At 40.2% G+C, this 21,203-nt stretch overlaps 1 protein-coding gene across 1 annotated transcript in view; it reads left to right on the top strand.

Annotated features, from left to right (window-relative positions):
• Positions 1-20,948, top strand: part of cpne5b (copine Vb) — a 106,798-nt gene extending 85,850 nt beyond the window's left edge. Inside the window, exons 10-20 of the mRNA XM_062398299.1 lie at positions 507-548; positions 771-846; positions 2,407-2,460; positions 2,975-3,036; positions 6,576-6,622; positions 8,084-8,265; positions 8,484-8,611; positions 9,941-10,043; positions 14,821-14,878; positions 15,391-15,464; positions 16,392-20,948. Of these exons, the coding sequence (XP_062254283.1) occupies positions 507-548; positions 771-846; positions 2,407-2,460; positions 2,975-3,036; positions 6,576-6,622; positions 8,084-8,265; positions 8,484-8,611; positions 9,941-10,043; positions 14,821-14,878; positions 15,391-15,464; positions 16,392-16,583 (1,018 nt within the window). The 3' untranslated portion in view covers positions 16,584-20,948. The remainder of the gene's footprint in view (positions 1-506; positions 549-770; positions 847-2,406; positions 2,461-2,974; positions 3,037-6,575; positions 6,623-8,083; positions 8,266-8,483; positions 8,612-9,940; positions 10,044-14,820; positions 14,879-15,390; positions 15,465-16,391) is intronic.
• The last annotated feature ends 255 nt before the right edge of the window (positions 20,949-21,203 follow it).

The following is a 21,203-nucleotide window of genomic DNA, read 5'->3' on the forward strand; positions in this document are numbered from 1 at the left end:
TTGGTACTTGTCCCTCCGTGTTTCAGCAGTATTGCTGCTGCACTTCAACTCGACTCCATTGTTGAAGTTTTCAAGGCAGGTGATGACAGGCGATGACAGGTGGCGTGTGCCAGGTTGGGTCAAACCATCGGTATGGGGGAGATTGTGTTTTTTTAGGATAATTAAATTGAAAAGCCTACTGAATATAAAGTTTAGTTCATAAACTTACACTTATATTATATTGAATATTTGTTAAGTAACAATTTTTCAAGGATTTTTGAATGGATGCTAATTTTAAATATAAAGAAAAAAAATCCCAAGCACCCCCTGGAGTACCTTCAAGTACCCCCAGGGGTACGCGTACCCCCATTTGAGAATCACTGCCCTAGGCCACGCTCTCCCACACAATGTAGTTTATTTGTTATTGCTGTTGTTTGGAGCATGAATTGATTGAGAGTTCAAGAACAAGCCCATGTGGTGATATGTATTTGTTAGTTATTATATGTGGTTGTTGCTTTTCATTTCAGAACAATCAAGGTGGAGGTGTATGACTGGGATCGGGATGGCAGGTGAGTCTGAAATCCATCACTGCTGGTACTGACATGAGGATACGTACAATAACAATAACAGCAACAGTTGACTCAAAATGTGTATGATGTGAGGAAAAACTTTTCGATATTTTCACCCAAGAAACATTTCTTGTCACAAAGTTCCATCTTGTTTGTCTTTTTTGTGCCTCATATTTGTTTTTCTTACTCACTGGTGTTCTCCGCCTTTATTCCATCTCCCAGCCATGACTTCATCGGGGATTATACGACCAGCTACCGAGAGCTAGCTCGAGGGCAGAGCCAGTTCAATGTGTACGAGGTGAGTAATTCCACTGATGCCCCTGTTCAAAACTGTGTCTGTTGGTTCCCTGAACATCGGGTGGCTTGGTTCCCATTTCTGACACAACTGACGTTTCTATCTTTGACGCCGCTGTTTCCCATTTCTCTTGTGCATTTATTCACATCAGTATCCTACACTCCTCCAACAAACAAGTGCATTTTTATAAAAGGAATCACTCCAAAATCAGTATTTACAAAGTCTTTCTGCAAGTTTCTTCCCCTCCCCAAAGCAGCTTTGTCCTCATCCGTGTTTTCCAAAAATCAAAAATTTGTTTCCCAACAAAAATCATGCGGATGCTTAAGCACATACAAATGGAGGTATTAGCAACAGAAGGTAACAGGATCAATAGCAGAAAAATCCAGGGATTTAAAATTATAGCTATTTCCCTTTACTATGTCTCTTGATAGGCATCAATCCGGCTCTGAATGCAAACAGTACTTTAAAATACTCTCATTCTAGCCTAAATAATTTATAAATGTAATGAATGTGTTTTATTTGATCAATATTACCCCATAATTTGTCCAGAAAAAAAACTTAGTTTTGTAAATCTTTAAGGAAATGTGAGGAAATGTGGGCTTGAGTGTTCCCACATTTGAAACTCTAAATATAACTGGAAAGAAGGACGTCTCAGTAATGTCAAGCCTCTGCGGTTGGGTGACCTTTGACTGAAAGACAAATACCTGTCTTTTAGATGTCAGCCCCATTATTCACCACTCTTGATTCCTTTCTTCCTCCCAGGGAAACTGAAAGGCCCTTTAGTTTTAGCATCAACAAATTGTTGAGTGTGTCAGACAAATTGCCATCTCTCCATGTTAAATTAGGGGCTGTCACTTTCATGCCTACCAGCCATACAGAATGGAGGTAATGAGCTGAGACGTCTTTGGTCTCTGGATTGACATTTCTCTCTTTTTCTTGAGCCGACACAATGCTGGTGAAGTGAATAAGTCCTGCACCTTAAGCTTGTCTCACCCATCAAGTCTTGTCTGACATTCATTTTCTAGCCCCCCCTTATAGTGAACCCATAAATAGAATTTCTTTCTAAATTAAGTGTTTTAAAAAATCTTAAATGAGGTTTTTCCATAATACTTCTGTTATACAGACATATAGCCCTTTCTTCCCTAATAGTTTTTCAGTAAAATGGATAAACCCATTGTTCAGCCTTAACCATTCATCTGCTTGATTTCTCCTCCTATCTCCAATAAACATTTTCATCACATTGGATTATATTGAATTACAGAGAGTGTCAATGTGTGTAAAGTTGGTGAGATAAGACAAGGAATTGGAAAATAAATTTATAAATGTAAAAAAATATATACTTTGCCAAATTCTGCAAAAAAGAAATTAGAATGGAGCTTAAAGAACAGGGTACACACGGTTGGATGGATTAGAGGTTGGTTGTGTCATAGTTTGACTAAAAATCTTTGCACATAACAACCATAGTGTAGTAAATAGTCTAACACACTTCATAATCATGCCTTATACTCACATAAATATGTGAATGTATGTTAATAGTAGTTTGTCTCTCTGTATTTTTTTTAGGTAATAAATACCAAGAAGAAAATGAAGAAAAAGAAATATGTCAACTCTGGAACAGTGAGTATGTCTCCAGCAGCTCATGAGGACTAACACTGTCTCTTTTTTGCTCCACATTTACCTGATCATTTTCTTTGTAGTTTTCAAATTCAACAACAATGTCATTAAAAATTTTGAAAGGAATTTTACTTAGAGGAATTCACTAAAGATATAAAGCAGTAGTGAAATGTGTTAGTTAGACAGAATGAAGGATGAAGAGTCTGCAGACCCTGAAGGACACAAAGTCTGAGATACCACAGTTGGTATCAACCGATTGAGACGCAAACTTTCACACAACTTACCCAAGAAGTGTGAACTTGCCGGTAATGCATAAACATGTCTCATCCTTGCTTCAACTTTGTTCTGTGGCAATGTAAATAGATCAGTCGTCAGAAAGCAGCCGGCACACATCTTTTTCCACAGAGAGAGCGTCAAGTGCTGAACCAATTTGAGATGTTAAAGTTTATTTGTGTCCCAGAGAAAAAACATCAGGATCCCAGTTTTAATCAAATCTCTCCTTGTTCTTTCATTTCAGGTGACCCTGCTCTCGTTCTCTGTGGAGTCCGAGTTTACATTCTTAGATTACATTAAAGGAGGGTGAGTGGGCATGATCGTTTGTAGAGCTAAGAAACCATTACTGGCCTCTTAACATACTTGTGTGATGCAATTAAATAATAATACGGTTAATGAGGTTTCCTTTTCAATCGTATATCAATGCAATTTTAGTGAAGGGAAGAATAGTTTGGTCAATTAGTGGAGTTAAAGGATACTGGAGTTGGATTTGATGTTTAACTTTAACCTGTGCGGGATGATAAAGATTGTGGCCAAGTAGTGCACACTAATGGTGGGTGATCTTCCCAAACCAAACACTATCCCTGACCTGAGTCACTGCCTTTATTCTTACTTTTGGAACATCCTGTTGGTAATATTCAGACTTAAACCAGAAGTGTAATGCTACATATCTAAGGATTGGAATGTTCCAATGATACATATGCACATGTGAATGTAATAATAATAATAATAATAATAATAATAATAATAATAATAATAATAATAATAACTTTATTTGTATAGCACTTATCTGAACAAAGTTACAAAGTGCTTCACAAAAAATCCTTTTGCAAAAAGAAGAATGAATTATAGTAAAAAGTATTAAATTCAGAGAAACCAGGAACAGTTGTTTAACCATCACATGTGAGCTCTGTACACTGGTTGTTGTAATGAATAGTTAATGTTGAAAGTAATGAAACCACTGTCTACAGTAACAAGTTTGCATATATTTGTACATTGTAACTGACCAATGAAAAGTTACTCTGACTTTAGGAATAGAGAGAAATTGACCCTGAGATAGAGACCTGTATAATTTGCCCAATCGGCACATCTTTTTATTGAGCAATCATTCTCATAGTTTGTAACTGGAGCCTGAATCCACACTGTCGGGGTATAAACGGAGTAGAGTTGGTGGAATATCACAATCTCTAGGATTTGTTTGAGTAGGTTGTTTTCATCATCTCTGTTTTCAAGAGATGATTAGATGTGTTCATCAGAATATTTCTGCTGAAGTTATTCTGCTGTAGCTGAAAATAACACGATGAAGCAGTGGAACCAAACCTGATGTAAAGAATGCAAAGGTTCATTCAGTTTCATTTTGAAGGCCAGACCGGCTGTACTAAAATATCACTGAAATTATGAAAAAGGAAATAATCCGATCTCAATAATGTAACGTCAGTACATTATTAGTAAACTGTTCCACTGCAACTTTGTTAAACTGATTAATATTGTATGTTCTTAGAGGGAAATGTCGGCTGAATAACTTTGAAACGAGCTCCCTGAAGGTAAAGTGTCTTCAAAGGGGATACGAGTCCTGTGACCTGGGTTTAGTTTCAGAGCAGGAGGTTGTGAATATCAAGTGACTCTCAGGTGATGTGTGCCTTCCAGGCGAGATGGGCCGTGCTGTGATCTGCACTGTCCCATCACAGCGGGTAGGCTGTCAGGGGTTTTATGGGCTGTGGCAGAGCTGACAAGTGTGACAGATTCCACTGACACTCCGGGGCTTTGGTTGATCTATGGTACAATGAGCTTAAGGTTTAGTGGCCTCACTTCAAAAATATCATCCTCATCAGTCTGCCCACACTTGCTGAATGACACATCAGAAACCTGCTTATTACAAACGTGGAGCCTTGTGCTATTTAGAAAATGGATGTAAGTCAAGAAAGTGTGTCACAATAACAGCCCGAGCTCTTTGCTGTTTGAAGGTCTTCTCTATGCTTGCTTTTAAAGCTGAAACCTTGGGCATTAGAGGGTTTTCATCTTGATAAGAAGGGAGCTTTTATTTTCCAGCTTCCTGGTACCAGCCCTGATCAGAAAAATCATCACGTGTGTTCTTGTAAACTATCGTATCACACTGCACCTCACCATACCTTATCATGTTGTGCCATACTATTATCAAACCATATTGCATCGTATCATACCGCACCCAGTGTTGCATACCGTATCATATTCTACTGTATCGTATCATAATCATATTCTGTCATATGATACCATGTAGTGTTGTGTCGTATCGTAATTGAATACCGCTGTAATCAGAAGAGTATAAGAATGAATTGAATTGGTGCATTTTATTTGTTGGAGTATAAGGACTGGGGCCATGTCTCTACACTGACACTGGTTCAGTGTTCGCACATTAGGTTGATAACCTGAACATTATCTTTTACTGGCGTTTATCCTATTGATTTGAAGTAGGATTAAGTGGTGTTGAATAAAGGATAAAATAAAGCTGAGGCTTCATCCAAGTGACAAGAGTCTAAAACATACACACACACATAGGGATGGGTATCGTTAGGTTTTAATCCGATACAGGTGCTTAACCGATACTTTTAAAACGATACCGGTGCCTAAACGGTGCCTGAACAGATATTTTTAAAAAAATGACAAAAACAACAAAACGACGCTTGACAACATTTAAGAATGGCTTTCTTTTTTTATCCCAAATATATGAACTGTTTAAAGTAGATTATAAATATAAATAAATACAAAACACTTTTAACTTAAAACTATGAATAATATATGAACTTCTAACTAAAGTTTACACTATACTTAAATAAATAAAAATATACAATACACTCGTGACTCTGACTTCGGTGCCTGAGCTAATTGAAGAGTGAGGATGGCTTTTCCATCACTAGGAGACCCCCGTGTCTCCGCGGCTGGGGCTGTCGCGGGCAAGGCATCGGCCCACCTTCGTATCCCCATAATGGAGCCGCTTTTGTGAAACCTTTCTCGGCGTTGTCTTCGTTCCTCGTACCGGTTGTATTGGAACTGGTTCTCTGTACCCAACCCTACACACACACACAAAGAAGATGGGGAATCCACACCTAAAGCCTTTATTCCAAATGAGAAAAAATCAATTTTACCATTTCCTATAGCGCACATGTGTTCCCATGAGATCTAATACTTTCACAGGACTCATGAATTAATCAAATGTAGTATAATTAATACTGAGGTTAGCGGGGTCAGGCAGTGGCATATTCTCCGCCCCCCACCCAAAACCTAAAGGTTAATGTGAATCTTTAATTTGTTAATTTTATTATTATTCTCTAGACTTCCTCTCTGGTGGCTCTCATGAGAGGCTGTGCTTTTGGCCCCTGAGGGCCTCGTCTCGCTGTCATTAATTAACAAGAAGAACAGAGTGCTTCATCAGCAGGGAAAATTGGATTATGATTTGCTCTTAAGTGCTCCATCAGTCTAATTGCTTGTTACCAAGCTCGGGCTCTTCAGCACCTCCTGCTGCACCTCCTAGTGGAGCTGAAGATAATCTGAGGAGTGTAATTGTTTAAATCTGATCTAACAACTGAGTGCCTGCTGTCTTGTTGCAGATGAAGACAAAAAATTGAAAAGGGATATTAAATCTTGATCTGTTTGTATCTCTATCCTCATAAGAAACGATTCCCATATTTCATATATCACGTTGCCCACCTTTAGTGAATTAACCTATCACGTTTTATTGGTGTGAGAAAGTGTGTGGTGGTACATGTGTGCGATAGCCTGCGAGACCACTGGAATTTAATGAAGCTTGGCATGTTATTTGTTTTCTGTCGTTGAAGTTTTTTTCCATGTCCTTTCCATCCCTCTTCTAGGACACAGATCAATTTCACTGTGGCCATCGATTTCACAGCATCTAATGGTGAGTGATCGTAACGGCAATGTGTGTGCGTGTGTTTGTGTGTCTCTGTGTGGGTGTGGGTGTGGAGGGTTGGTAAGAACAGATAGGAGTGCTCTGACTGTGGCGTGTCTGATTTAAAAATCAATCACACCCACAAATACACACAGATGGTAGATGGCACATTTACAAACACAATACAACCTAAATAAAGACTATATAAGGTTGTCTACTTATTATTGAACACTTAATTTTAGCGTATTAGATTTGAGTCAGAAGGAACTGAACTCAAATCTAATAACTCTACTAATGATATTAATTACCCCGGTCTGCAATCCTCGGAAAGATGTATCTACAAAGAGGAGTTCTTCAGTGTGAATCACATCTATTAGAGGAAAGTCCAACTTTACCATTTCCCAAATGAACATTCGTTAAACCCCCAACTCCACTCAGCAGATATCCAATCACTGCTTGGGACCTGTAACTATAGCAGCTCTGTCAATCTTTAGATTTCCAAACATACTGAAGAATTTAGTTTTTGTTTTATTATTTATTTTTAGCCAAAACACATCCAATAGATGAGTGTTCTGGGTTTTTGGTCTGACAGCTGTATATAATGAATCTGAAAAAGAAAAAAAACGGAGCTGAAACACCAGGGAGGCGCGGAGAAACTGTGAGAGGAAAGACGCCCCGCTATCCTGGGGGTTGTCCCCATAATTATCATCGTGAAGACAACTATACAATTTTCCATTGTGAAAGAAAATGCATTGATAGCAATTGTGCTAATTAAAGATGCCATACAAAGCGTTTTCAAGTTTTCAAAGACCGAACCCCCCTGTCATTTGCCTCACACTAGTTTGCCAGGATCAATTTGCTTGTCCCAGTCCAGCCCTGTGGACAGGTTTAGTACCATCAAGACGCTTGGTATGGATTAGCGAAACAGTTAATATATACATTCAGTTTTCAACATGAGCTGTTGGGCACGGAGACATCAAATCTGCTGTAACACTGTAACCTCTTGGTAAGATCACTCGTATTACATCTGGTCAGATCTGAGACCTGACCTGGCACACTGCAATAACAGGAATATTATCTGAATCACATCCACAATCTCCAATCTGCGTTTTTGATATAGAAAAACAATCACCATCGTCATTTTATCATAGAGAGGATATCTGTGAAGGTCATGGTCTCTGACAATCATTCTCAGTGCTCTCTTCATTTGTCATGGAGATATTCTAGATCTTTCCTCCCACTGTTTCTGATGGATTGCCCTTGTGATACAAACAGCTAAATTGAAAGTTATAGTTCATCATCTCCAGGGTCAGAAATTGACAACTGTGATCAGTGGCTGCAGCAAATAATAATAACTTATTTTATGTAATTTATTGCTAAAAGTAAAAGACCAGAACGTTGTATTGTTGGAGTCTTATCTTTGTACCCTCTACTCAGCTTTGACCTAATGATTGACTGATGGATCAACAGGTAACCCCTCTCAGTCGACATCGCTGCATTACATGAACCCATACCAGCTCAACGCCTACGCCATGGCCCTGAAGGCTGTCGGTGAGATCATCCAGGACTACGACAGCGACAAGATGTTCCCCGCTCTCGGATTTGGAGCCAAACTGCCCCCTGATGGACGGGTGTCCCACGAGTTCCCCCTGGTGAACTCACCTTTAATTCATCTGTTAATGGATTTTTATCTGGGTTTATTTGTGCATTTTATGTGTAACTGTAAAAAGTGTGTGTCCAATTTATTGACTTTACTCTAATTGTAGGATTTTGTGCAAGACTTTGGTTAGAATCTTGTGGCTGCTTTGTTTTATGAATGGTGTTACCCAGACACTGTTATTGATTTACTGTCTGTGTTCCTCCTCTCCAGAACGGAAACATGGAAAATCCCTACTGCAATGGTATCGAAGGCATCTTAGAGGCATACCACCAGAGTTTAAAGACAGTGCAGCTCTACGGGCCCACTAACTTTGCTCCAGTGGTGAACCATGTGGCCAGGTGAGACACTAATGCAACCGGGTGATTAAGGTTAACTTATTTGGCCCCAATAAATTTATATACGCTGTTGACTAGTAAATGTGCAGATGTATTTTCAGCTTTATGTTCTTTACCGCAGTCAGGAATCTGTAGGGGTTGCAGCAACTTACTTGTTCTGGTTGCACACCTCTCTAGCCGTTTGATAATAAACTTTTTAACTCACAAGAGACAAAATGGCGTCATCACAACTTCTCTTTTACAATTCATGGGGCCGTTACCATGGTTACCCCGCAGCTCCCTAAAGGAGGCAGTGACAGTGCAAAACAACATCAAATCAGTCCTATAACCTCACTATATGACGCAAACCGCCAAACAAGCCATGTTGATTTTGATGTCCGCTACCAATCCAGCTCCTCTCATACTTCGATTTGTCAAATTTATTAACGTCATACACACAAAAATGAAACAGTAAGAGTCAGGTGAAAATGTTTGCTTCTCGTGGTACTCTCATTATGATTTATGCATAATTCATATTTCTATTGAATACTAAAAAACACTGGGATAAAAATGCTGAAACCTGCACTAATCCTCACCAATTTATTTTTAAAGTGTATAGAAAAGGAGCCGGTATTTACTGCTTTTTTTATGCCACTGCTTTTCTGACCCAGTGCACAGACAATATTTGTCCTGTCAGCTGCAATAAACAGTATGTGACATGCTTGGATATGAATTTAGATTTTGGCTGACAGCTATCGAAAGAGTAGCAAACAGGCCTATAACCAATATACTGATATATCATTCGCAGTTAACCCCAAAAAACATGCAAACTGTCACATGATGTGAGAAGTTTATTTCCCACCCGTCACTGTCACTGCTCCCCTCAGCGTCTCATTCGTTGAGCCAAAGCCAAACAATTCTCCATCTGATTACTCCAAGGCTTTGTGGTAATTAAAAAATGTTATTCTGATAAGATAGAGTCACACAGTTCAGACTGCAGGAATAACACTCCGTTTCTATTTAGCATGTGAAAAGGTGAAGTCACGTTGGAGGAGATTTCAATAAAGGTGTTAATCTGTGAATCAAAGTGTGTAAACCAGCTTTGTTTTAACTCGATTGTTTGGTCTTATTAATCAGAAGGGTCTCATGAGGCTGAGCTCCAGTACAGCAATGACAAAGAACTTTTTTATTTGATTTGCATGTGATGAGACTGCATGATGAAATGTATTGTCATAGATTTATTTTCTGCATGAGTGTATAGAAATTAGATTTGTTTTAGTCATAGAAATGAAACACCACCCCTACATTTCTGAGCGTGGTTGTGTGCTTGTGCTTGTGTGTGTGTGTCTCTAGGTATGCGGCAGCAGTGCAGGACGGCTCTCAGTACCATGTGCTCCTCATCATCACAGACGGTGTAATTTCCGACATGGCCCAGACCAAAGAGGCCATTGTGAATGTAAGAATGGGAAAGGGGAGAGGGCTAGACAGAGGGAAATACCTTTGAAGTGAATGGTGCTCTGAAGCAGAGTACACACACTGACTGAATACAGCCTCTGTCCAGAGGTGACATCCCTGCTGGTTGCCTGGCAACCTTATGGCATCAACCTTCAATAGTTACTGCTCCTGACCTAGAACTAGTTTTTCGAGTTTGGCAATTTGACACTTTTCATATGAATTATACAAATGATCATATGAAAGACCAATCAACATTAGATCAACTGGAGTTTTCTCTATCGATCAATTTTGCTGCATTGTATTTTCATTGAATCAATTAGCTCAAAGAACAGGTAATGCTATTATCTTATTGTGAATCAAACTCTACTCTCTCACACCGGTTCAAATGTGTTTTCGAGGTCCTATTAAAATGTATTGTCAATTCTGCTATGTATAGGAAAAAGATGGGATGGAAATGGTGTTTCTCTCTGATGCCTGGAGTTTGCATCCATCTGAAAAAAAATGTCTTCAAAATAGTAGTGAACATAGTTATGAACTATAGTATTTGGAAAGTTATTCCTGCCTCAGTAAGTAAAAAACATATATTGTGCTTTATTTCTCAGAACTTTTCCAAAAACTTTTCTTACGGCTTACAATAACAAGGAGTGGGCCTCCTTTCTTTTCCCTGGTCTATTCCTCTTTTCTCCTCCTCAGCCCGCTACAGGCACAGAACTCCCAGCAGACTGGATTTAAAGGGAATTTGCGACTGTTAGTCAAAACATTAGAACAGCCACACCTTCCTTTTAAGATCTTGCCTGCTGCTCTATCTCTCTGCTGCCACTCTGACTGACGTTTACTGCCTGCGCTGCTTTTGCCTGCTACTCTCCACAGATCCTGGGCAAGGGAGGACCCAGTGCTGAGGTTATATAAGTCTTCACTCAAACTTATTCATTCTGAAAGATATCTTAAACAGAGGGTGCACAAATCTGTGCGGACAACTGGATTTGGTTTACGTTACTGAATACAAGGGGATTTTTATGTGCATTTGTTAAAGTGTTGGTATGTACTGCGAAAGTCAAGATAGGAAGCATCTGCTTAACTGGAAAAACCTGTCATAAATAAAAAGCCACCTAAAAGGACCAAGTTTGAGTTTAAATAAAATGGACGCGTACTTTGACTTATTAGTTTGGTCTATGTCCCATCCATTAACATGGATTAGGTGGGATTCTATAGCCATTGCTGCAGCCAGCCCCCAGGTGGCAATCAAGTGGTTTGGTTTCCCTGTTGGGGAGCACTCAAGTCGTCTTCTCTATATACAGTCTATGAGTAATACATATAGCAATAATGTTGGCCAGTGAACTGTGCAAAAAATCCACTGAGGTTTTACCAGCTTCCTCATTGTGGCTGTCATTTGGGGGGTGGGCTTGACTGCCATCTATCAAATTGGTCTCCCACCTACTAACACAGACCAGTGTGGTAGAGCGGGTGGGGGGTGGGGGGGGGGGGGGGTTCAGTCATAACAGAATCTGCTATTCTACTGTCAATAACTCAGCATCCCCCTCCTCTCCTCACAGCCCGGGTCTATCCACTGCCCCGCTCTCTGTGGTGCTATGGATTCTCACAATACAAAGACGTTTGCTGTCTCTCTCCATCTCTTCCTTTCTCTAAGATCTAAATCTCTTTGTCTCCATCTGCTCTCTCCACACTCCACTGCTGCCTCTGATTTGTCTCTCCTTTTCATCTTCCACTTGTTATCTGTCAGCGGTTTGGTGTCTTCTCTTTGTCAGTAGCAGGACCCACCAAAAACGCACTTCACAATTCTTCACTTTGTATTGGATGCTGAACTCTGTTGTGTAAGAGGTAATGAAACACCCGGTGATGTGAAACCAAAGTTTGGGAAGTGTCATATCTGTAATAGCGTGTGTGCTGGTGAATATATCAGCCATTTGGTTTTCTACAGACTTTGTTTGTGTTGTTGTTGATTGCATGCAATAAAGTTCAGCATATTGTACAATGCTTGACAGTTTATCATTCCCCACACCTTGGATAATTAAACTAATGTTAAAGCCAAGAACAAGGACAAGAGCAATATCTGTTGTTGCTGAGGTTTAGAGGATCTGGTCACCAGAACACCCAAATGTGTACCCCCACCCCCCCCCCCCACCCCCTGCAATAGTATTATTCATTCAGGTTTATTCACTTCTACACAGCAGAGACACACACAGCGGGGACAACAAAGAGCAGGATTTATTCGTCAAAATGCTTAGTACTATATTATTTCCAGTGTTTCACAGGACAATAAATAATTAAGAGATACTTTAAAGAGGTTTGGAGATGAGTGACACTACAAACCATCAATTCTGTAGCTCCCATAACATTTGGTTTGGCGTTCTGAAATTGCATATAGGGGTGATGACAAATTGTAGAAGGTATTTGATGATTTCCATATCTCTTGCGGGTTGCGTGTGGATGAGTCACCTCTCCAAACAAATATCCATAACATATACTTAATGTGTCACTTATGCAGGCACACATACCTATCAAAGCAAGCACATGCATGACAATTGGGTTAAAGCAGCACATCCAGAGCAGGTTGCTGGAGTAATGAGTGTTGATTGACACTAGTTTTGCTGTCTCATTAGACTGGATCTCAGCTGTCTGTTTGGGGTGACAGGAGGATGGCAAAAGTAGGGCATGGTGGATTGCCAGGTTATTTTTGGTGGCATTTGATGCTCTGATGTGTGGGTATGTCTCCAGATATGCACACGCACACATGTGTCTGAAAGTGTGTGTGTGTGTGTGTGCGTGCATGCGCGTGGGAGGACATGCACTGACAGGAGCTGTGTTGAACACTGATAATCGCGCTGATGTGCTGCTGCTCTTATCCCTGTGGCAATAAGAGGTTGCCTGATTTGCCAGAGTACATTTGTCTTGTGCCAGAGATAAACTGCACTTGTTATGTGGGCTTAGTAGAAGTAGTGACTGCAGGAAACTCATTAAACATAATAGGAGCTTCTGCATTGAGCATTTATGTTGCCGTCTATCTGGAAATTTCAACAACAGGCATGAATTTGGGCTGACAGAGAGCAATGGAGTCTCTGTCACTCAAGCAGAATTAAAGGAAAAAAACTTTGGCATTGCCAGTCAACCCCTTTTTAATCATAAATAGAATTTTCTAATAAATCTGGATTTACAGAAGTTAACAATTCGCATTAAATGGAAAACCTTGCCCAGCATCAATGTTTTGCTGCCAGCTAGACTCTAGTGATGCTATTTTTGGCCTTTAAGTCACTCAAACCAATGTCTCAACCACTGGATTAAGTTTCTTGCGCACATTATTGTTGAGATTTAATTCAAATGAAGTCAGTGAAAGGTCTAATTTTTCCCTCATGATCATAGGGTGATGTTTTGGTTCCAAACTGTAACCTAAGTGATTTTGTGATCACCTTATTTTTCCTATTGTGTCAATTTGTAAAGTTTGGTCATCCCTCATATTTTCATCTAATGTCTTCAGGTCGACATTTTATATCGTAAAACCGATAAATTTCCCATTGGACTCACCTGTACTTTGTTTTTTACGCTAATTAGCAGATGATAGCGTGAAAAATTTGAATGTGATGATAAACATTATATCTGGTAAACATCAGCACAATGTGAGCATGTTAGCATGGTAACATTACCATTTAACTAGTTATCAGCCTCACAGAGCTGATAGCATGACCTCATACTCTCAGGTCAGAGTTCACGGAATCATTTGTTTGGAAAATACATTGAGGAAAAGGACATGCAAAATGAATGTAGTGGAAACCAACAGTTTTTGAATACATTTGAAGGTCAAAATCGTCATGAGCAGGATTAAGTCGGTTAAAGATTATAAAGGTCAGATTCGATATGTTTCCGGTTAATTGCCCAGCCCTAATCCTCACAGTGCAATTCCACCAAAAACATTATGTGCAATATTATCAAAAATATTTCCCAGCCTCCACAGGTTTTATATAAGTCGGTACCATCTGCAATTGCCATTGATTGATTCTATAGATACTCTCGCTTACTGCCTCTAAACAAGGGCGAACAGCTGTGTTATCTGACTTGAGGTGTGGCCGGGAGGGGCTGGGCCGGTGACAGAGGACGGTATCTGTACTGTTGGAAGCTGGCACCTCCTCCTCCACTGCCTCCTCTCCCGGCTCACAAATGTCGCCGTCCATGACCGTAAGCAGCCGACTGGACTTCATAATGTAAACATGATTTCTCGGTGTAGCTGGGAATTCTAAAGATAAATCTGACCACAACCTGTGTAACCTGTTTATATCAGTAATAAACTTGTCGAACAGGCTTTACTGCTGATGTTGGCTCTGCCCTGTTGGCTCAGACTCTCGGAGGTGTCGTCAGTCAGTTTTATCTCCACTCTCCAGTCAGAGGGCAACGTTTCGTCCTTAGATAAAAGCTAGGGCAGCATTCCCACGGTTGCTAATTGGATTCAGGAACATAAAACATCAGTGAAATGAGAAGCTGAGACAAAAAACGATTTCTTCTGAAGATTCACATTTCGCTTTCCTGCCTTTTGATTTTTGATGTCTTGCCTCGATCTCACAATCTTGTCTCTCTCACTGGAGAGAAAAGGTCATTCAGCTAGTTAAAGGGTGATACGGAACGTTAGTGTGGTTGTTAAATTACGTGGGCGAGCAAGTAACTGCAGCAATGTCTGATTAACAATAATGAGCACAGCTTTTCTCTACTTGCTGAATGATAGGTGTGTGTATGAGTGTGTGCCTTCACTTCTATTTTTGATTTGTGTGCAGGGTGCCAAGCTTCCAATGTCCATCATCATAGTTGGAGTGGGTCAAGCTGAGTTTGATGGTAAATACTTTGCTCATCACCTACACAATGTAATTTTACAAAAACATTCTAAAACTTTTTAAACCATCTACATTAATAAAGTTAGTAAAGCATCAGCGAATAATTGATGCCAGTCCTCTGGGACTAATTCAGAAAAGCATCCAATAGGACATTTCGGAACAAACTCACATGAGTCAGTAGGGGAGGGAATGTGTAGGTGGATGTAGAAACAAATGGCTGAGGTTAATTGCTGGGTTTGCAGTGTTCAGTGGTGATAATTCTTAATTGCACAGAGACTACTATAAAGGATTTATTAGTTGATTATGCTGGCAATAAAGACACACTGCAACTGCAGACCTCAACATCCTCCCTTTTAGTAATGCAACTGCTGAAGTCAAAGGCATTATTATGATGTAAACAACTTTTTTACATCAGTAGTTAATCTGCGTTGTCTCTTTGCTAAAGGTACTAAAGAAATATGCCTCTATGTGAATGTGTTTTTCTGTTTCTGTGTGTGTGAACTTGTCTTCCAGCTATGGTGGAGCTGGATGGTGATGACATCAGGATCTCGTCCAGAGGGAAACCGGCAGAAAGAGACATTGTTCAGGTGACAGGCTGCCTTTCACACCTCTGACTGGAGATACAGGGACACCTAAGCAAGTGTGGGGTCAGAGATCATAGAGCCACAACCACATTTAGATAGAATACTGGAAGAGGAATGTTGTAATATAAATATGTGACAGTGTAAGAATCTTTGTATCATGTTCACGTGTCTATCAAGCCGTTACAACCAACTCGTCACCCTTCTGTTTCTGTCGTGTCAAGAGTGCAGTGAGTGGTGATACTTTGTAGTGTGGGCCCATCCCAGATGTTTTGACCATTATATTCTACATGCGTAAGGGTTTGGGTGGACAGTTAAATAATAAAATTTTGATTTGATGTGACAAATAATCAAAAGATGGAAAACTCCAAAGCGCCGGATTAGTAAGGATTAGATCTAAAAATGATCCTTGAGCACATTTTTCTTCCTCACTCACTCCCAAGGGAAGCCCGAGCACAGGCTTAGTGACAGATCAGCATCCTAAAGCTGGCAGGATCTGGAAAATGTTGAGTAAAATCAGGGCTTCAACATGAGCCTTTTGGAATCTACATTTAGTATCATAAATCATACTGATCCATCCACTAGGGAGGTTATGTTTTTGTTACAGTATGGATCAACATGAAACCTGGTGGATGGATGTGGTATTGGTTAGGAGGGAACCCGTACATTTGTTGTGCAGATGTGGATCAAGAATTGTTTTATTACGTTCTTTTAGCTTCGCATTTTTTACATTTTTATAGATTTCTCCAAGAAGGATCCAAAGGGCTGTTTAGGCTACTCAATTTGTGCAATTTGATGCAGATCCCAGATTACATGTGGTTTTAAAGGTGGAATTGTTGAGCCTTGCAGGTATGCAACTTTCACTGGTGGATATGGGAAACCATATCATGTCAAAAATACGTTTGTGTCACAATTTCTTTTCTGTTTCCTCAGTTTGTTCCCTTCAGAGATTATATGGACCGGACAGGTAACCACGTGTTGAGCATGGCGCGGCTCGCCAAAGACGTGCTAGCAGAGATCCCCGACCAGTTCATCTCCTACATGAAGAGCAGAGGGATCAAACCCAACCCGGCACCGCCCCCGTACACACCACCTGGACACACACACCACCACACACAGATATAAAACACCGGCCCCTGGCTTCTCCCCAAGGACTGACAGCATGCAGCAGCCACTCAGAGTCCAGTGGAAACTCTGTACCTACGGTTTTTTGGTGCAAATAGGAGTCAACACTCCAGGAAATTGGGTGTTGAGTTTTGTGCCGTATCCTCAGAGTAATTGAGCAGCATTTTTTTATTAATTATTTTTTCTGTGATATTTTTATTTGGCTGGTTTCTCTTGAGGAGAGGCTGCAGTCTTTAGAGGACTCGTCGGTCAGATACTTTCATTCCGCACCGAGGCAGTGACTGTTTCACGTCTAATTTGGCAGCGGGTTGGTTCAAAAAGGTCATGTTGTGGTTAAAACTCGTGCCTGTCTGTGGTTGTTTCTCTAAGTATATCAGGACATGTGAACTTTGACCTCAGCCCCGCTCGTCAGTCAGTTGTGTGCCTAATACGGTGACATTTCTAGGCACCTTTTCCCCCTCCTGTAATTAGTTTTTATATTTGGGGGATTATCTCAGAGTCTGCTAATGCCTCAGTAATGTTGGAGGAAAAACAACAGGTGTGTAGTTTACAGCGTATTGCATTAATCAGGCTTTTCATACCATGATGTATCTCCTCCTCCTCCCCTCCTCTTTATTAAGTCAATGTTTATAAGAGCATGTTGTATGAGAATTTTATTCCCCATATCCAGTATATTTATTCTCGAATGTTATTCAGAGTGGCATGGACATGTGATAGATCTGTTTTGAATACCATAAACTTTATCAATGTTGAAGCGGTCAGCAATGATCCTAAAGATATTGCATATACAAAGCACAAACTGTCTCACTAAGAATTATGATGATGCTATACCAGGTTTATCATATCTAATCATACTGAGTGCTGCTCGCCATTGTCTCTGCAAGTCACATATCTTTGTGCTGCAGCTGCATCTCAACGGGAAATACAGTATAATCTGAAACAGGCATGTTTAGGGTTCTGGTCCAGTACGGACGTTCCGATCACAGAGGATGTTGCACAGAGTGCTATGTAATGAATAGACAACTTTAAGCTTTTGAACCTCTTAATGTGTTATGTAATTCATTTTGTAATGTATTGTGATTACAAAATGTATTAGCACCTAAGCAAAAGACATCATACAAAAGGGAGCTAATAAAAAGTTGCAGAATATGACAAAACCTTTAGTTGGTATTACCCAAAGCTGGATTATCAGCCAGGAGAGGTATCCAAGACGACCAGTGATTCACTCTGGGCATTACCTTGTTAGTCGATAACCAAGTTGTCATTGGTTGGTAATAAACATCACATCGCACAGTATATACAGAAATAATAACTGTATGTCAAAATCTAGTTTTCTTACGTTTATTTTTTCAGGAGATATTTTACATCTCTGTTAAATCAAAGTATCACAATTTAACTGACACAGGCCACCTCCATACTACTTTTTGAACTAAAACGATCTCTGGCCACGTGAATGTTATGGCTCCTTGTAAGTTTTGATCCTGAAAACGCATATCACCTGACCATTCATATACATTAGTATTGCACAGCTGGACCCAAGAGCCTTGCCAACATGAGCCTTTTGGTCATGTGATAGGAGCCTGACGAATCAGCAAAGGCTACGGAGTGACTAATAAGACCCAAACAGGAAGCGGCTGTCAGTGTCTATGTCACTGTTTCCGAACATCTCTGTTTCTGCCTGTCCAGACAAAAACGGGACCAGCAGCGTTTCTAAACTCCAGGGCTTTAGCGACTCTAAAACTCTGGAGTAGTGTGGACACCCGGCGTAAACGTAGCAGAGTTGATGCATTTTCAAATGAAAAGTATGGATGTAGCCACAGAGCTAACATTGAAACAGGATGGTATTACAATGTAGAGACACTGAATGGTTTTAGGAGGTTGTTTATAATTGAGATAGGCCTCACTACATTTTTACCCCATGGCTTAACAGTGATTTAACTCGGCCTAGATATAATGGAGCTAAATCTATGCCATAACTGAACAAAGAAAAAAACATGTTTCACAAAGTCCCCGCCATTCACATGCAAACCCCAAACTCATCTGACAGACAAATGCACTAAGTGTGTCTATTAAACGATGCCGCACAAACAGAAAGCCTTCCACATTTCATACAAGTACTAAAAAGAAATCCAACACCACTCAGAAAAAAATGTAAAAAAAATTATAACAATATTTAATTTAAACTCAGAAACATTGAAACCCAGCCACCTCCATATCACTGCCCTCAGCCGTCGTGCTTCAGCAACCACATAAACTCTACTGTCGCTTCACAAGTAAATCAGAACCATTACAGCCAGGGATCCTCCCCGGAGGCTTCATTTAACGCACCACAATATTTTACAAGTCTCTGGTGGGAAACAAGTCCACAAGTTGTCTCCAGTGGTCCAGGATTTACATTCATTACATTCAGGCCGTGCATAATTCTTTCATGTGTGGACACATCAACAATCTGTCGGGGTAAAGAAGGAGCCTTTTGTGCAGGACTTGGTCTGTGGTCTCCTTTATTCTGTGAGGTCAGTTCCGTGTGAAGAAACAAGAACAAACTGGCTTCTACGTAGCAAATATACTTTTACGATTCAAGATGCATCAACAATCACTGTCAGTCCTGTGATGTGTTCCCTTACAAACATGTACCAAAATCATGCAAATTGGTCTCATCCTCTTGAGCAGTGATCCCACAGGATTTAATGAGTAAGCAAGATTATAACAGCCACAAGGAATCACTCAGATATGGTCTCACACTTTATTTACTGTTTGTTTTGTTTGGCATTGATTCAACTGCTATTGTACATTGGCAGTATTTCTACTTTAAATTTTGAACTCAAGGCCCAGCTGTGTAGTATTATGAGGGGTCTATCGGCAGCAATGGAAGATGACGTTCATGTATTGTTTCCAGTTGTGCTTTTTTATACCTTTAAATCTACATCAGATTGTCATGCAACATCTCCATTATTATTTTTAATGGCCCAGAACAGACAAATCAAACATTAGCTCAAAAGAGAAACATTCATATTTTATGTTACCTGAAATCCACGAAAGGCTCTTCTGTACCCACTTGTTAAGGGAGGGTGAGGTGAGATGATGGTTCGTCAGTTGGTTGCAATATGGTACCCCACCACTGGACGGCACTAAATCCTTAACACTGTGGTTTTAATGGAGAGATGGCACTTTTTTTGAAAAATAGTGCAAAAGACAAAAAGCAGCCATACACAGCCGATTTGCAGTAATTACTTCAATTTTGCATCGTCGTCGTGAGCATGTTAGCATGTTGATGTTAGCTTTTAGCTCAAATCAACTCTTTCACATGAACTTTTTTTCTAAATCCCACTTTGACTTTTTCCATCTTTGCCGTTCTTCGACAGCAGCCATCGTTCTCCTTACTATTCCCGCTTCACTCTGTTTGGTTTACGAGGCGTATCTTGTTCCCCTCACTCGTGTGGAGAGTAAACAAATGCAAAAACAATGCTGCAGTGATGATAATGGACAGTAAAAGCTGAGGGAGGAGGCACGGGCGGAAATAATCTGCACTGAAAAGGTAGTATTCAATGTCTAATGTAGCAAACGAAAGGCCTTAATGACATGAGAGTCAGTCGCTCCATCTCATTTAGTCCTGTATTGAAAAGCAGCTCAGGTGGAGAAGCATGGCTCTTAAGTGGAAGACGGACGATTAGTTAATAGGTTAATGGTCAAAATGGAAAAAGAAGCAATTTGCTTGTATTCGCTAGTGAAGAGTAGGAGAATAAAGAATTAACGGTGAAAAGATAAGAGTGGATTTCTGTTAGAATGGTTTTACATATGTAGATCCCATCAGCACTTTATCCTCGAGAGATGTGCTTGTTGTACAGCCTATCTTTGATATATTTTTGGGAATATTATTGTATTGAAGATATCTATTTATTTATTTTTGGAGTGTGTATGAAAAAGCCATCGCTCCTTCTGTCCACGGTTGCTTCGTCTCCTCCTTAAGCCCGGGTATATTCTGGCGCGATGGATCGGCTGCATGTCGTGCGATGAGAGTGTCGTCATCTCTAAAATAGGAACCAGCGCAACCAGATAACATGCATGTCAGTGCCAAACATGGCAGTGTAGGCTCTGTGGACTATTTCTTCTCTCTTGTGCCTGGTTCTTCAAACATTTCTTATTTCACCATGTGGTTCAAAAGCTGTAGCTAATTAGCATGTTGCAGTTAACACATTTTTTTTCCTTCTTTGTTCTACATTCATTCTTTTCTTAGTCTAATCCCCACTTTGTTGTTTCTGTCTCCTGAGTTTTTCTGATTTGCATGACTCCCTACTTTCCTCCAAAGGATTTTTACTGTTCATGATTGTTGTCATATGGTGGGTTGTGAAATGCTTTGTATTGGATTGCCTTAAATGAATTAAAAAATGACTACTTTTATAAAAGTCGTTGTGCTTTGATTTCAGCCATCTGTTGTTACATGTGACTCCAAAGCAGGAACGATGAGGTTATCTTTAGGCTGCTGGCTGCTGATTCGCTGAGAGGGGCTGAGCGCCAACAGCTCGGGGGAAACTCCTCATGAATATTCACATTATTGTCACTTTATAGACATTTGCTGCAGGAATCCATCATCATTTTAGTGTCAAATCCACATACCACATG

Source organism: Platichthys flesus, chromosome 2 (genome assembly GCF_949316205.1).
Source record: "Platichthys flesus chromosome 2, fPlaFle2.1, whole genome shotgun sequence".
Lineage (NCBI taxonomy): Eukaryota > Metazoa > Chordata > Actinopteri > Pleuronectiformes > Pleuronectidae > Platichthys > Platichthys flesus.